General features: G+C 23.7%; 1 protein-coding gene across 3 annotated transcripts in view; it reads left to right on the top strand.

Moving 5' to 3' along the window:
• Nucleotides 1–4864: 4864 nt before the first annotated feature.
• Nucleotides 4865–17652, top strand: part of LOC126905911 (cytosolic carboxypeptidase 4-like) — a 41955-nt gene continuing 29167 nt past the window's right edge. For 2 of the 3 annotated variants that reach the window (XM_050686049.1, XM_050686048.1), the window contains exons 1-2: nt 4865–5380; nt 6715–6797. In XM_050686049.1, the coding sequence (XP_050542006.1) occupies nt 5245–5380; nt 6715–6797 (219 nt within the window). In that variant the 5' untranslated portion in view covers nt 4865–5244. The remainder of the gene's footprint in view (nt 5381–6714; nt 6798–17652) is intronic. The other variant, XM_050686047.1, reaches the window with a different exon arrangement.

Here is a 17652-nt window from a genome sequence, read left to right on the forward strand (position 1 = left end):
AGTGCTATCGAGAGCTTAAAAACGATATCGCGATAAGAAACACACGTGCTGCACTGTCGGGTGTGGAACACGTACTGAATTTAATATTATAGATATTAGTTTACTTGTTTAAAATAAATATTTGATTATACTTTTAGCAGTAATGTAAATGGTATTATATACGTGTATTAAATGTAAAAAAAAAAGAAAATAAAAAATAAACACATCATGGTAAAATTAATACCTTCTCAGCTTCGCATCGAAGCTAAAATGATAATACCATTATTATTGTAAAAAATATAAATTAAATTATAGTAATAAAATAAAATTAGTACAAAAATATTAAGCATAACCACCTTTATATTTAAATCGTCAATCATATTGTTTTATACTTTATATATTACTCACATAACAATTTAAAATTTTTGTTATTACTATAATTTTTAATTCTTGATAACAATATTCGGGCAATATTTTTTGATAACTCTTATATAATTCTAAAACATTACGGCAATACATAATATAATAGCAGAAAATTATTTATTCGCAATCTTTAAGTTCTGAAATTTATTGTAATCTATTAATCTATTACTATAATATTATATTCAAAATACTACCATCATTTGGTAGTTATTTTACAACAATAGTATGTACTCTGTAATATAGTCTATTATTTTTAAAGCTGGAAGTAAAACGTTTTTATAATATTTGGTTTAATTGTAATTTCCTGATCGATTGTCACTAGACCAGGAAGTTAATTTTATAAACATTTATATAAATGGTTGTATTATTAACTTTGTATTCGTAAAAGGAAAAAAACAAAATATTTTATTATATATGACGAAATGGAATAAATTGTAAAGGGGAGAGTACCTCGGGAGTACTGTGGTAATCTCTTTTCGTGTATACGTTTTGACAATAAGTCTTTTCTTTCGTGCATTGATTTACTGTACTTTAAGTGTATCTCTGTTGTGTACGTTTCATATTGTTTAATTATATTATTAATAATTACGTTTATGTTATTATTGAACTTTTATTACCATAAGTTACGGCACAAAGATTGTCTCTTTACAGTGTTGGCTCGTGGGTGCTGGTGGTGGGGGTGCGACTTTAAATATAACACCGTTAGTTATAGGTATAAAAAATTGTCAAATTAAATATAATAAAATAAAACACAGTACACATATTATTATTTTAATGGTCGCAGTAGAAAATAGAAATGGAAATAATCATAATAGCGATTATACTATTATAGCAAACGATAACGACGAGCGTACATGTAGTTAATTCTAAAAATAAATTACCCAATTCAGTAATATACTAATATTGTACTGTATGGTCGACGCTACTGGTCGTCCAAAACCCGTCCATAAGATCGCAGCTGAACCGCACCCGTACGCACACTATTGGGCACCTCGCTAATAATATACGTTACAAAATATTGTTCGGACGACGCTGTCTGTCGTCCAAACACTGCTCATGTGCGCATGCGTACCTGCGTCTACTGAGGGAGACAACTTAAATATTCGCACACGACAAATGTATTATAACTATTTTACTATTTGAAAATTTGCATTTTTAATAAAAACCTAGAATTAAGAACATACAATTCATTTTCTTCTTTAAATTAATTTTAGTGAGGGGTCGTCCAAGCCACGAGCCACCACTGTCTCTTTATAATACAGCTGGGTCTCTACACGACACCTCTTTGGTAGTAAAGAGTAATTAGTGCTGGTAACAGTCGAGTACCCTTAGTCTCATTACTCTTTGGGGTTACGGCTGACAGTCGATAGGCATATCCCTTAGTAGTGTTATATAGTTGAGTCAGTTAGGATCTTGAAGATTTTATTCATTTGTAAAAATAATAAGCGATACGATAACTCAAATGTAAAACATATAATGTTATCGGCAATATATTGTTGTTAAAATATCGAACTAAAAAAGTACGAAATATTTTTTTATACTTTTATCAATATTTTTTAAGTTGAATATTTTTAAAAGGCTGTATATAACATTTTTCTAACGTTAATATAACATTTTCTGTTGTTTTCATGAATAGTTTAGTTATTTTTTTATTGTGATTTAAACTTGAAAAGTCTCATTTATCATTACTTAAAAATAGTTTGCCTTTTGTTTTTCTGAAAAATCAATATTTTTACTGGATCCCCTTTTTTATATTTGTTTGACTCTTGTAAAAATTCCCATTTTACAAAAATAACTTCACTTAATAGATTATTAACTTGAATTCATAATATTGTATATTTTAAAAATTTTATTGTTAAGCTTTATGTTGAAGATATTATCTAATATGAAAATAAAATTTGAATCTTTGAGCATAATTTTATAAAAGTCATAATTATTATGTGAACAGAAAAGGTCTAATATTTTTTTTTATAAAATAAGTTTGATATGTAAATTATACATGTAATATACCACTGAAAAATTAAATTACAGTAATTTTACATTTCCCCTATTTTAAGTAAAGCTTTTATTGAACTATTAAGCTTTTATATTATAAAAAGTAAAGTATTGCTTAATTTAATAAAATACGTTTTTAGATAATTTATGGCAACTTAATAAATTAAATTATGATTATAATTTACTAACATGTGAGTTTAATCTGGAAGTATCTCAAAAAAATCACATCTAGATCGTTTATCTAATAAATAATCGATTATTTAACTTTAAATAATCGACATCCTATAAAATTGTGCCTTTATTTTTAGCATTTATATCAAGATTAAGTCGAACTTGTTAAATAAGTAACTTAGCATATTTAGACAGAGAATAATTAACTATATTGAATTATTACAAAAATTATTTTAAAATATGAAGTACCATGAAATGCTAGTATGGTCTTGCACATTAAGGGCATTTCTTTTTTTTACCATATAAATATAGGATTCCTTTTACAATTATTCTTTAAGTTATTTTAATAAAATCACCTTATAATAAAATAAATATTGTAAAAACTTTTATTTATTTTATTTATTGAAATCATGTACAATTTGTACAAATAAATGTATAATATTCTTAATATGAGTCATAATCATACATAATATAAAAATCATGTATTAAACTATATTTAGATTTGACACTCAAACTACTTCTATACATATAATGTCTTAATAGTTGTTATTTTATTTAAGTATGATAAAGTTTTTTATAAAAAAAGTGATTTGTCAAACTATTTTTAAAATAAATATCAAATATCATTTTAAAAGACTATTACTAAAACTAAGACATTAGGCAAGACTAATATCTTACCTATAATTTTCAATATAATAGACTAGTATCAGATAATTAATTTGACGACCTATTTTTTCTATGATAAATTGTCTAAAATGTAACTTTAACCCAGCCAATAGGAGATCATAGACATTGTAGCACTTCTGGATATGTTGCTGATATTGGCATTATGTGCACAGTCATATATTTATATTATTATTCACACTCTATTTCCCTGAATAACTGGTTATTTAAAATCATCATTCAAAGGCAACACAGTGTAATCATATATTTTGTAGCCATAGTTATTTATTATTATTTTTTTGATAAAACAAATTGTATAATATTATATTCTAAATGTGATTTTAAAAAAATTCAATGCCAACATTTTATTTTTTAACGTATAGACCAAATGATTTTTGTAACCATAGCGACCAGTTTTACATCATAAACTTGAAACAAAACAATTCTCATAACTGTGTATAAATAGTATGAATTTTAATTATATAAAAAGATTTTTTAATAATATATGTTGCTTTTTTCCTTTATGTAATGATTTAAAGAAATAAAAACATAATGGCTAAAAAAGTGAAAAAAATGTCACAAAAAAACAAAAAAGTATTAGCTAACAAAAGATCTGCAGATTCAAACCGTCGATTATCTTTCAAAATGAATTTTAATTCTATAAATGTGAGTTGTTTTGCAGTTTTTTAACAACTATTCATACGACTTAAATAGCTTAAGAGAATTGTCATTTTTAAAAGTTAGTTTTTAAATTAAAAACTAAAAGGTAACAATTTAATAAACTATCGAGTATAACTTTTTTTGGTTTAACTTTCAATTATAAAATTTAAACCAACAATATATAATTTTATATGGATATAAAAAATATTAACTTAGTACATTCTGAGTAAAAATAAAGAGAAAAAATGGTTATTAATACATAAAATTCAGGAAAATCTGGAATAGTTATTACAAATACTGGTATTTTTATATACTTTTTTAATTTTGTTTTATATTAAAGTAATTGAATAATGGTATAATACAATCTTAAATATTTTTTAACGAAAAAGACGATATTGAGTTTAGATTTTACGTATGACAGTTGAATAATTAATTATATATATTTGTAAACAAAGGTTAGACGTTTTGTTGAATAAATTTTAATATTTGATTAATACTTTATACACGTCATCTTACCAAGAAATGTTATATTAACTATTTATCAACAGACATAAGTATTTGTTGCGAATTTTCGAAATTTCCTGTATTTTTTCTATTAACAGCAATTATATTCTTTATAATTACTCTAAATGCACAAAGTAATATTTTTCAAACGCTTATAAAATTATCTTAAAACGAATCAAGATAACGTTTTTAATTTACGTTGGTTTGGGTTTTCAAAGACACAATTTTTCGCTTCTCTTAATAAATTTTTGTAGTCATAGAGACTTTTTGAAAATTGTACTAATATTTATTCATGTGTCAAAAAATAAGTATTACTAACTGCCGTCTTCTTTATCTTTTACGAAATAGCAAATACACGTATTAATTATAGTGTTCGTATTTGTATGTGTTTGTCAACCTAACTTTGGCACGGAAATTAAAAAAATAATAATAATAATATTATGAACTTCCATCGGACCCTGCAGAAGCACGTGACCGACGTCATCATTGACCGTTGTAGGGGTTAACGGTGTTTCCAACCGCCACGCGAGTGCACTCCTTAGCTAATGTTTTGGCAGTAGGGCCGTATCAGTCATGCCGTTTGCCAAGCCAACGTCTTTTTAGTGCTGCCGGTGTCATTCACGCTGTTCTCGCTCGACTATCGTTCATTAACAAAGCAAATAATATTAGTTAAACTCATGTGTCTCATAACTTAATTTTTTCTTGGCGATTTGCAATTAACAGTTTTTAAATTGCCAAGATTTCTTATTTTACAATTAAAATAACTATACAAATCGATATAACATTAAATTTATTGACGTTTATTTTTCATTTTTTACGCACTTAAAGAAAACAAAATTAAAAAACAATATGGTAGTCTCGGGAGATGATCACGCAATGGACGTACTACTAGATAGACTAGCACCACTAACCGCCAAAACAACTGAGAATCTAGAAAAAATCAGAAAAATTGCATGTAAACTAAATGGACGTGTCAACAACACTGGTAAATAGTTTTTGTATTAAAATAATGATAAAAGAAAAAAATTTACATGAAAAAATACTTTAATATTGATTCATTTTAACGAAAGTGTACATAATTGTTCATATTGGTTCAATAAAAATTCAATATTTTTGAAATGATAGTTCTGATAATTATATAGCATAATAGATAGTTCGGTATATCGATATACAGATAATAGACTAAAAATATTACTGAACTCTAATTCAACGAAACTGCCACTGCTTACAAAACTACTATCTTGTTGTGTATTTTCCAGATTCTGGCAACAGATAAACTTGCAAGATTTTTCGTTGTTAATGTGTTAACATAATGTTTATAGTAAATAATAACCGCGAGATTTAGTAATAAATAAAAATTTAGACATTTTAGAAGAAGAAAATAATAATAAAAATATATATTTCTTAATTTTGAACTGAAATGTTTGTTTGACACTCATCATTTCTGCCAACAGCTTTTTAAAGCTCAAATTATGAAACATTTATTAGTATCAATTTCTTATAAGAATTAAAAATAGTAGATAACGGTTTTTATCAATATATAGAGATAAGGGTTTGATTTATCTCTGATTCGGCAAATGACATTCAATAATTCAATGGAAAGTTAACATAACCCAATAATTTTTATGAGTATTGACGTCACTGACGCAATATCAAAATTATCATTTATAAAATATTTATAACAAATGAAATTATTCATTATAAAAGCTTAAGAATTTTTAAAATGTATTAAAAATCTATAATTACAAGAGACATCTAAAAAAATTTGAAGACTTTTTTATTCTAAATTAAGTGTAACCAAAAAATTGGCTATGCATTTGTGTTCTGAAAAGTGTTCTTTTTTTGTATCTAACAATCAGCGTGGTTAATTTCAGCGTCTACTTCATACATTTAATTAATAGAAAATTTTAGTAGAAAGTTACTAGTAATTTAGGGAAATTTCTAGTAAATATATTATATTATATATAAATATAAATATGAAAATTAGTCCATAGAATATGTTATTATTGTTAAATTTATGTCATATTTTTATAATTATTGAATACTTAAGTAAGTAAAATGAATTAATATTTTTTTTCAGCTTAATGACAATTAACTATTTTAATTTATGGTGAACTATAATCTTATATAAAATTCAATCTTTCCTGATGGTCTTAAAAATACGTTCAACTTGCACTTATAAAAATAATTTCCCTTTATTTAATAAAATTACTATTTCATTTTTACATGAGCAATTATACATAATAACCCTAAAGTTTTTATTTTATAGCATATATATTTTTTATGGTATTTATCACTTATTTTGTTTCTATATTTCAGATAAAATTGTCAAAGACAAATCGTTAAATATACTTAGAAAAACTAAATCTGAAAAATTAACAGACATTATCAAATTATATGAAGTAAGTAAATCATTGAATTTTGTTTATTTAACACTATAAAAATTAGAATTTTAAATAAGAAAAACGTTTTATTAGAACCTATGGTAAACAATTCAAAATTAAAAAAAAATATTTTATAAGTTAGTTATGTTAGGCCCAATTTGTTTATTTTATTTTTAATTACAATAATATTGTAAATTAAATTTATTTTTATTATTCTACATAGTCATCGGCGTGGTCAAAATTATATCCAGAACTAATATTATTGTATGCGAAATTCATATGCGTAGTACTGTTTTCCGCCAACTTTATAATTTTTAAATCATAAAATCAAAAATATTGCCAAATTTTTATGTTTGTTGTAAGTATAGACGCTTTTATAAACGTTCCGGTCAAATTACTTTTAATGAAACGTTGGCTCATACACACCATATATTATATGTTTAATGATACATAGAATTGCGTGATTATAGTTATTATAATGGTTTGACCACCAAAATTTTGTTTTTATAAAATTATTATTTTGATAATTAAATCAAATTTTGAAATATACTGAAAAAAATTATTATAGAAAAATTTAGTTAACAGTCATAACAGAAATATACGACACTAGTGTAAACGAATAAATACGTTTCATTGTCAAAATAAACCATTATGAGAAACATTTTTTTTTAACTTTTCGAAAAAGTTCATTTGCTTTACAAATTTTTTGTTATTTTTATTTTACGAGATTTTGTCCTTGAAAATGTAAGAACCACTGAGTAATATAATAAGTTATAATTTCTATTTTAATAACATATGTAAAGTGTAAAAAAGATTGGCAAACAACTATGTCAATTAATTTGCATCTTAACCAATTAAAGTATAACAAACGTAATTATTTTCAACATTTTATTTAGAACTTTCTAATTTTACTTATTTAAGGTTAAAGGTACTAAATATTAGTTGTATTTTTAAATGAATATTCCATTAAACACATTTATGTGATTAAGTTTTTTAAAAATGCCTGGAATATATTTTTCGTTTTCTGGGCTGTATTATATTAATATTAATATTATTAATTATTAAATATATTGAATAAATAAAGTTTTATTAAAATGCACCTTTTAATTTACTAGGAACATAATAATTAACTGCTAATTAGTTATGTCAACATAAATGATTGGTGACCTAATAAATCATTACTGAACTAACACCAAAAACTCTTTTCACTTAACAAAAAGTTAAATGTAATAAGTTTTTGGTGTTACTAATAGCAACAAAACATGAAACGCATAATAAAAACAATAATCAATTGTTTGTTAAATGTTCAAATAAAAAGTAGCATGAATGCTCCTTTTACTTAGAATCAACAACTTAAAATTGAAAGGTTTTTAGTCCTATTTATTTATTTTTATAAATTTAGTTACTTCATAATTACAGTCATTAGTTAAATTAAATCAATAAACTTGTTTTCAGTATATAAATTTAACACAATTAAAACAATAAAATTGAATAATATCACCTTTGTTAATGATAAGCAAGATAATACTTATTTATTCTATACTATTATTTCTGATTATTTTTGTGTCATCCAGAATCTGACTTATTCAGTTATTTCTGTTTTAAAAGCAAATTAGTTGTCCCTCCTAATAACGTATTGGAGTATTATTTATTAACTCCGAAGGTAAGTTAAAGAGAAAGAAAAGGCTAAAACTCCAATCAATCGATATTTGAACGTGTTAAAAACACATTTTTATTATAATTTCCTACAATAACAAAAATAATAAAGGTTTGTAATTTTTTTTCTTTCATAACCCAACTATACCTTCACGAAAAATCATGAACATGCCACTTACCATCCTTGAAAAATGTAAAATGAAGATTCTTATTTTTATTTATTATTCATAATTCTTTTTTTATTAGAGCCTATGGAAATTTAGTAGCTAAATTATACTTGTACATATCACAGTAAAATTAATTTAATTTATCTCAAATAAATTATATTAAATATATATAAAACTCTGGGAAGCATATTTTTATTACCAATTTTTTTATTGAATATTCTATTAAAATTATTTTCTGTAGCAGAAATTAAAAATATGTAGACAATAAAACAAAAAAGATTAAATATGGTGTTAAAGAAATGTTGCCATTTAAAACTTTTTAATAATAAAGTACACAAAATGTTTCGGTTTATTTTTAATATAACATGACTGCATAATATTTAATATCTTACCAAGTGAAATTGTTGAAAAAATCGTTCAATTTATATTGAACTAAAAAATATTTTATATTATATAGTATAAAATGTTGTAACTTAGTTGGAGAATTAATTTATGCACATATGAATAATAGGCAACTTGAATGATTTTTAATTAAAATAAATGCATTCAAAGTAGGTAATTCAATCAATGAAATGTTATTATAGCATACTATCACGTTGCTAAACAAACAATGGCCGTGTACAAAAATCAGCAACACATAACAGTAATTTCTGCGTGTTCTATGAAATTTATATTTATTTTTAGGTTACTGTAAAATTTAAATTATAATTAAATCTTGTTGTATCTAATTACTTGCTAAAAAGTTAGAAGTATGAAAATAATTGTAAGTATAATTTATTAAAATACATTTTAACGGTAATGCCTTATTTTTACCAATATATATATTGTTTAATTTTTTTACTATTTAATTTAATTTGTATCATAAAAAAAGTTTTTTTGTATTTACATCCAAAATATACATAAAAAAAGAGTAATAGACATTATAGACCGCTGGGAAAATCTATAATCTCTCAAATGACAAACATTTGATTAATTTCTTTTGTATCGAAAAATAATAACATATGAAAATTGGATAAGTTCATAAGATGTTCTGATAAATCCTATAACTTTTAATACAGTGACTATTTTTCAAAACTCTTTTTTATATATCTTACGGTTTAGGACTACAGTAATAATATATTTTAAAATGATATGATTCAGTTCAATGAAATCGAAATGAAAAACGCATATAATAATTTTAATATTATCATTTTAGAAATAAAATCTTATTGGTATTACTTTATCTCAAATTAAAATAAATAGTAAATATTAAAAAATTGAAAAATTGATTTAAGTAGCCTAAAACTATGATGAAGATTTTTGTTGAATAATAATTGATAAGAATTATTTGACTAATCTAGTAGTTAAGTCAGGACTATCATTAAGGGGATTTATTGTAGGAGCAATAAAACCCCCAATATTTTTTTAGGGCAAATCTCCATAGTAAAGAGCATAAACTACAAATATTGTCAAAATATATATTTAATTATATTTTAATATTGGTAGTAATGATTTATATAATATATAATGTTCTTTATTTTGATTTTAATATTATCATCATTAGTTCAATGAAAAATTATAGTGATGAGAAAAAAATATTGACTTTTTTTTTCTCAGATTTATTATTTTAAGGGCGATTATAGAAAAAATTTGGAAACCAAAACTCATGTAGCCATTCCACAATAAGATATTACATATGGCCTTAAGATAATTATTATTAGTTTACTATTATTAGTTTAAAAATCCTTAAATATTATCTTTTATAATTAAGATATTTATTTAGTTCAATCAGTTCAATTATTAAAAATATATTGTGAGGAGTATAAATGAATTACTAGATTGTTATGAATAAAATGTAAAGCCTGTACCTTGACTTAAAACTATTGTAATATAGAACTATTAAATATTAAAATACATTAAGGCTTATTACAAACAAAATAACATTTATCCGTTTTATTAAAGATTATATTAAAACATTTTATTTTATTCAATACGCACACATGTTGTTGTCTATTTAACATAATATTAATTTTGTGTTTAAAAAGTTTTAATCAATATATCAAATTTATTTTAAGTATTTCACTAAGTAAACTACATATTTTCCAATAAATAACTAAAAATTGCACTTGCATTTGAATCAGGCATGTGTTCAGAATTTTTTCAAAGGGGAACGCAAAAAGTCTTTTAAACGTCAAAATTATTACTTTTACCGATTTTTTCATCCAAAAACTATTCTCCTTTTATTTAAATAGGCAACAACAGTTAAAGGAGGGGTTACACGCTTTTGACGCCCTATCCCTGGATCCGCCACTGATTTGTATAAAACGTGACATAAAAATAGAAATAGACAAGTCTATCGACAATATATTGAACAATAAATGAGTCATGACAGTTTTTAATAAAATATTACTGTTAAACACTAAGTGAGAAATTAGATCACCAATATTAAATAATAAAGATATCAAATGAATTATTATCGTATTGTTAACAAAATTAACAAATTTCAATTTCGATTAACGACTATTTATTTTGCCTTGTGAAAAATGAACACCATAAATATGTTACTAATAGAAAGATAATATTTATATCACTCTATACGATTTTCGTTTCAATTATGTTCTAATTCAAGCGATGATAATTTTCATCAAACAAATCACTTGTTTATTAATTATAGTATAGTATAGGCACTATTATTATGTCTATACTGTGTCTCATGTCCCAGGCCCGGATAGGCTAGGCGAGCTATCGAAAATATTTTAGTAGGCCTTTTTAATTAGAGGCACCTCAAAAATATTTAGGTTTAGATGATAGTGATAATTATAATACTATGATAAAGCAACTAATAACAAAATAATAACAGCTTTAATCTACGACTTACATAATTTATAAAACAGCTTAAAAAAATATGTAAATTTATATATAAATGATCTCTTATTTGAGAAATGAGGCAATTTTAAAATATTGAACTAGTAGAAAACAATAAAAACTGTTTCAAGCTGCTATTGGTATGTTGCTTTGAAACTGAAATGGCTAAAGAAAATTATTTTTTGACCACACCGATCGAGTTAATACAAAAAAATAAATAATGATCCTATTTTAACTTAAAAATATTCTCTTGTGGACTTATTCTTCCAGAATTTTTTGTTCATCTTTCAACATTTTTAACTAATTGAGTTTTTAAAAAAATTTTCTAATTTTATAGAAAATTGTCAATAATGATATTTTATGATTTAAGTCGCTTCTCAAATAAGTAATTCAAATATTTGAATCGGTCTTTTCGAAAAGGCCATTTCTCCACATTTTTTCAAAACTACTTTTATGTGATAGATGTGTTTATCTAATAATAATGCATATTTCCTACGAGACCATCATATCTCCAACAACTCATTATAGTCTAAAAATAACGAGTGCATTCGAAAAGGCCATTTCTCCAAAAATAACTTGATCAGCAATTTTATTTGTTAAGATTTTAATTAATTTAATTAATTCAATACATACCAGAAGAAAAGAAAGATTTTTGGAACGACATTTTTAAATGGTCAACAACAAACGAAGATGAAAACCCTGAAGAAGATTTTTAAGAAAATATGTGAAAAAGTTGTTTTTTTCATATTTAGTAGTTAAAAAGTAAACTATATATATTTTTTTTAATGAACTGAAAAGATGTGATATACTTTTTTTTGTCAAACTAAAAAGTTAAAATAAAAATTGTTTTTATTGTTATTTTACGTAAAAAATAGTAATCAAAAAGTAAACTATAAAATTTGTTTCAAAAATTAACTAAAAAGAAATGTTGTTGAAGTTCATAAATAAAATTATTACAAAGAATGCACAGTATATTTTGTAAGACTAATTATTTAATTATATATGATAAACAATAAACAATTGATTAGAGTCGCGAGGTCATAATCAATGAAAATTCACAATCCATTGGAAAAGGCCATATCTCAAACACATTAATTCCCTCATAAAATAATCCAATAGGTATAAATAGTCAATATTATATCATATTTTGTTTTTTATAAGGGAATTAAATAATTCAACCCTTATTCAATTTCATCTAAATTAATTTTAATCTTTAAAAACAGTTTTTTACGATTCCNCATCTAAATTAATTTTAATCTTTAAAAACAGTTTTTTACGATTCCTGAAAAATAAAACTTTAAGGAGATATGGCCTTTTCGAAAAAACCGATTCATTTATAAAAAAAACCTTAGGTTTAGCGGGTGTTTATTTGAACGATTAACAGACAATTTTTAAGCGAAATAATGTGATATCAACTTGTATTACACATTATGTTATTAACACTGAAGTGTTAATTTATTTTCTGTATTAAATTTATTTGATTTATTAAATAATTTAAAATTAATTCTAGATGAATAAGTCACCGAATAAAGGCATCCTAGAGAGAACACTTTTAAAAAATACGGCTTAAATACTTGATAACTTGACATTTGAATCCCTTCTGTAAAATTATCGTTTTTTTAGGTTTTCAATATGTTAAAAAAACAAATATGAATTACAAACGTTATAATACAAGAGGTGATTTTATTTTATAACTATAATAAAATTTTAAGTCTCAAAAAAAAAAAAAAAAAGGCGAGGAAAAAATGTTCAGAAAAACGTCTTTTATCATTATCGATAAAAATCTGTAAAATTTCGAGATATGCACTTTGCGATATAAGCGACGAAATATGGCACTGCGGAGAAATTTTAAAGTGGACAAAAATCGAAAAAAATTAAACAAAAAAAGGTTATGGAGGACTCTTAAATAAAAATCTGGGTGAAATGTTTTTTCCCAATCTGACGCTGTTCTTGTCTCATTTTCTAAGTAACTAATACCATTGTTGCATAATAAACATGTGAAATAAAAATTCAAATTCAAATTTTCATTGACATTATAATGATTTAGAAATTATAATAAAAAAAACTACAAAACATTAATAAAAATTTTCGCTTAAAATCTATTTTAGAAAACGGTTATCTTGAATTTTTTTTGACTGATTTTTTAAATTAGTATTTCTTTAAATAAATTAAAAAATATTTAATATAATATATTATTATATTACTAAGGCCTAAATTATTAAAAAAATTTAATATACTGCAAGAGTCACAATATTAAATGTTTTAGGATTTTCCAGAACATGCGAAAATTTGTAATTTATAAATTACCTCTCAGCCGGTAGCGTGTTCCAGAATTTTAATTTCCTTGCACAGGATAATAATTATCTGTGATTTAAATCTACTTGTTAAATTTAAAATTTTCTTTAAATTATATATTTTTGATAAAAAAAGTATATTAAAAAAAAAAAACTAAAAAATTGAATATTCTATTTCATATTCAATTTATTTTTTTTTTTGTTGAATTTATATTAACTAATATATATGCGTAATATTCAAAAATCTATTAATGTAGAAAATTTATTATGTCACTGTTATAATAGTCAAAAATCGCTATTATTTTTAGTATTAAGGAATTCTTGGTACATATATCTTCAATAGATATAACAACTCAATATATTTGTTCAATTTTTCATTAAAGCTTTACAGAAACAAATACACTATTTTGTCGCGCGGGTAAATATATGACGAATACTTCTTATACGAATACAAAACACACTAACTAATAAAACGTATAGCCAATTAAATTTTGTCTAATGCCAATATAAAATAAGAGGTTATAAAAACATCCAAAACGAAATATCACACTAAAATATTTTTAAAAGAAAATTTAAAATTGTTTTAAAATACTTCGCGCATCCAACTAACGATTAAAAATTATGCATAATTATCGTACTTTAAATTTAGTACATAGCAACTTTTGGATGTTATATTTTTTCTTTTTGAGGGTTTTCTTTTGATGAAATATACTTTTTATTCTTATTGCTACAAAACATTTAAATTTTGTTGGCCACAAACGAGTTTATATTTTCATTTCAATATTACATTTAAATATAAATCTTATAAAAAAGAACACTGCAAATTTGTACTTATTTTCAAGGTTGATAATATACTAAATCAATTATACAAACGAGTTAAAAAAATTACTTTATGAGTTTGAATTTATGCACTTTTCTCTACATTAAGCTATTCAAATAAAAACATTTTGAGATATTTGAATAAAAATAATCCTGGTGTGTTTTTATATTATTATGTCAACAATCAAATATTTATGAAAGTTAATTTTTTTAATACTATATATATGAAAGTCATTTACAAATTATTCATTTAATTTCTTGTAGTACTTGAAAATATAATAAATCATTCGTATGTAATTATATGAATGCTTAAGCATGCAAATGCACTCTTATATACAATTAGTTTGATTGGACATCTATAACATAATTGCTTTTTAAATTACTTTATTGATAATCCGATAAAATATTATAATACAGAAGCTAAGTTAAAATTTGACTCTAATTCTTTAATATATACCGTTATGTTCATCCCTTATACCTTTAAGGGTGTTAACTTTAATTTCTCAAATGGTAACACCACTAATTAATTAGCTTATATAAAAGATAATAATCTAATTAAAAAAGTGACTGGTTAATAACAACTTTTGTATAAGTAATTCGTAAATAATTAAAAATTTAAAGTAGTCTAGAGGTAAAGAGTGGGTGCTGCTATTTTTATAACTAAACATGTCTCAGCCGTTCTCTTCTTCTCACCAAGATATAAATATGTCAATAATTTCTTTAATACTAATCCAAAAGCTGTTATCGGTATAAAGATAAAATTAAAGGTATAAGAGATAAACACAAAAAAAACTCTATGATTAAAAAATTGAAAGACACATTGAATTAAAAGAAACAAATAAAAAAAACCCAGCACAGTAGGGTCGTGGCATAATTGGGTCCAGTATAGATGATATCTGACATCGATTAAAATCACTATCATAAAAAACGCTTCGATGCAAATATGTAGATAGTGTTTAATTAAAAAAAAAAAATTGTCAAAAAAGTAGGTCAAGTGAGAGCTGAGAAAATAAATGATAGCTACAAAAAAAAACAACATATTATAATAATATTACTATGAAATTCTTTTCACTAGAGGAGACTACAGTAATGGTATCCATTATATTTATTGAAGTTATTGAATCTAAATGAAATAAAAATCAAATGAGTTAAACATTTTTTTCTAACTCAAAAAGAATTAAGAAAAAATTCAGTGCCACAGTGTTACCGTCTCAGTAATCGTACCTCGAATTCGTCACTTAATAAAAATGGAAATTTAGCTAGTTCAAATTTTAAAGTTATTTTTCTCGACTTCAAAGGAACAAAAAAATTTAAATATGTTTAACTTTTTATGCTATGTCAATTAGATTGATATAATATTTATGAAAATCAGTGTAATCCCCTTATAATAAAATAAAACACAAAACCTTGAATATTAACACAAAAATATCATATTTTTGAATACGGTAGCTATTTTCACCATTAAGACAAAATAAAGTCCAAAATTTTTTTTTTTTATATTTAAGTATATTACATTAGCTTTTATTTAAGATATATATAAAGGTGTCAGTATTTCCGGAACACTTTCAAAAGTTAAGTTGAAAAAGTTAATTTTTTGTGAAAAAGTTGTCATTTTATATCCCCCCTTTGGGCTGGTAAAGGGTTAAATTTATAAAAAAAAATATACCAAATGATAGGTAAAGACATCAAGCATCTATAAAAAAAAAAATTATATTGATTTGTTAATTTTTGAAAAAGTTATGTCAGTTTTAAGTAAGAAAAATTGAAAAAATTTCGAAAATTAGCGATTTTTAAATTTGTAATTTTTTTGGAGATTTTCCCCAATTACGGGTAACGAGGGAATTTTTTTAAATTTTTGAGGGTAATGTCTTCGACTAGATACGATTTGTGATCTTTTAACATATCGTTGAAAGAAATCGGTTCGGTGAGTGCTGAGAAAAAGTGGTAACAGACAAAAAAATAACTCATAGTAAAATTAATACCTTCTTAGCTTCGCATTGAAGCTAAAATATTAATATTGCTTTTCGATTTGAAGTGGTTCATAAGTGAATCACTGTTTAATGACTTGTTTAGATTTGTGCGAAAATATGACATCCGAAAAGAAAACATTTTGTAAATATTTAATTATTTATTAAGTTTTCAAACACTGTACAAACAATTACTTTTTTTAATTTTCCTGATCTTTGGCGGAAAGTGTACCTTGAGTTACTTATTTAAGTTGATTTAAACACGAGTATCATAAACCTACTTATATTTTTTGACTAATATGTGTAATTAACGGATGTTCTTCAAGTAAATCATGAACGACTATATACCTTATATATTTACACAGATATTAATAGGAAGGACAGTTTACTGATTAAACATTTCTTCTAAATTACAGTATTTTGACACAAAAACCAGTTGACCTTGAACAATGACAGATAGATAGGTTTTTATGTTACACTGTTATAAAAAGTATTTAAAAATAAAAAATGATCATATAACTACATCATTTAGATACAATCACGAATTCATTAATTATATTTTTTTAACTGGAAAAATTTTAAATAGTTGCTGTAAGTTTTTGGAAACTTGCAATCCTTGGCTTTCATCCATCTGCTCAAAAACTATATAAAAGTAATATATTTGGGAAATAGCCAAATGTTTTTCCGAAAAAACATAATAGTTATTTGTTTAATTGCNAAATAGCCAAATGTTTTTCCGAAAAAACATAATAGTTATTTGTTTAATTGCAATTATTAGCTAGCTTACGACAATTTGACTTTCCAATTTTTATTTATATAATAGATTAATAATATTAGTGAATTCTAAAGAAGATTATTTTTATAAATAGTTCAGAAAATAAAACTTTAAAATAAATAAATAAATATAGGTTGCTTTTAGTAAATATTAGCAAGATTTTTAATTTAAAATTGCTGCTATTTATTTTTTAAACAGATTTATATAACAAAATTAAACATATTAATGGCTAAAAATTATTTTCAATATTTTCACTGTTCTGAACTACTTAAGTATTCAAATAATTTTAACAAAAGTAAAATAAATGGTATAAAAGTTGGGAATAAAATTATTACTGTTGTAGATTCTTTA

Source organism: Daktulosphaira vitifoliae, unplaced genomic scaffold (genome assembly GCF_025091365.1).
Source record: "Daktulosphaira vitifoliae isolate Bord-2020 unplaced genomic scaffold, ASM2509136v1 Scaffold_4, whole genome shotgun sequence".
NCBI lineage: Eukaryota > Metazoa > Arthropoda > Insecta > Hemiptera > Phylloxeridae > Daktulosphaira > Daktulosphaira vitifoliae.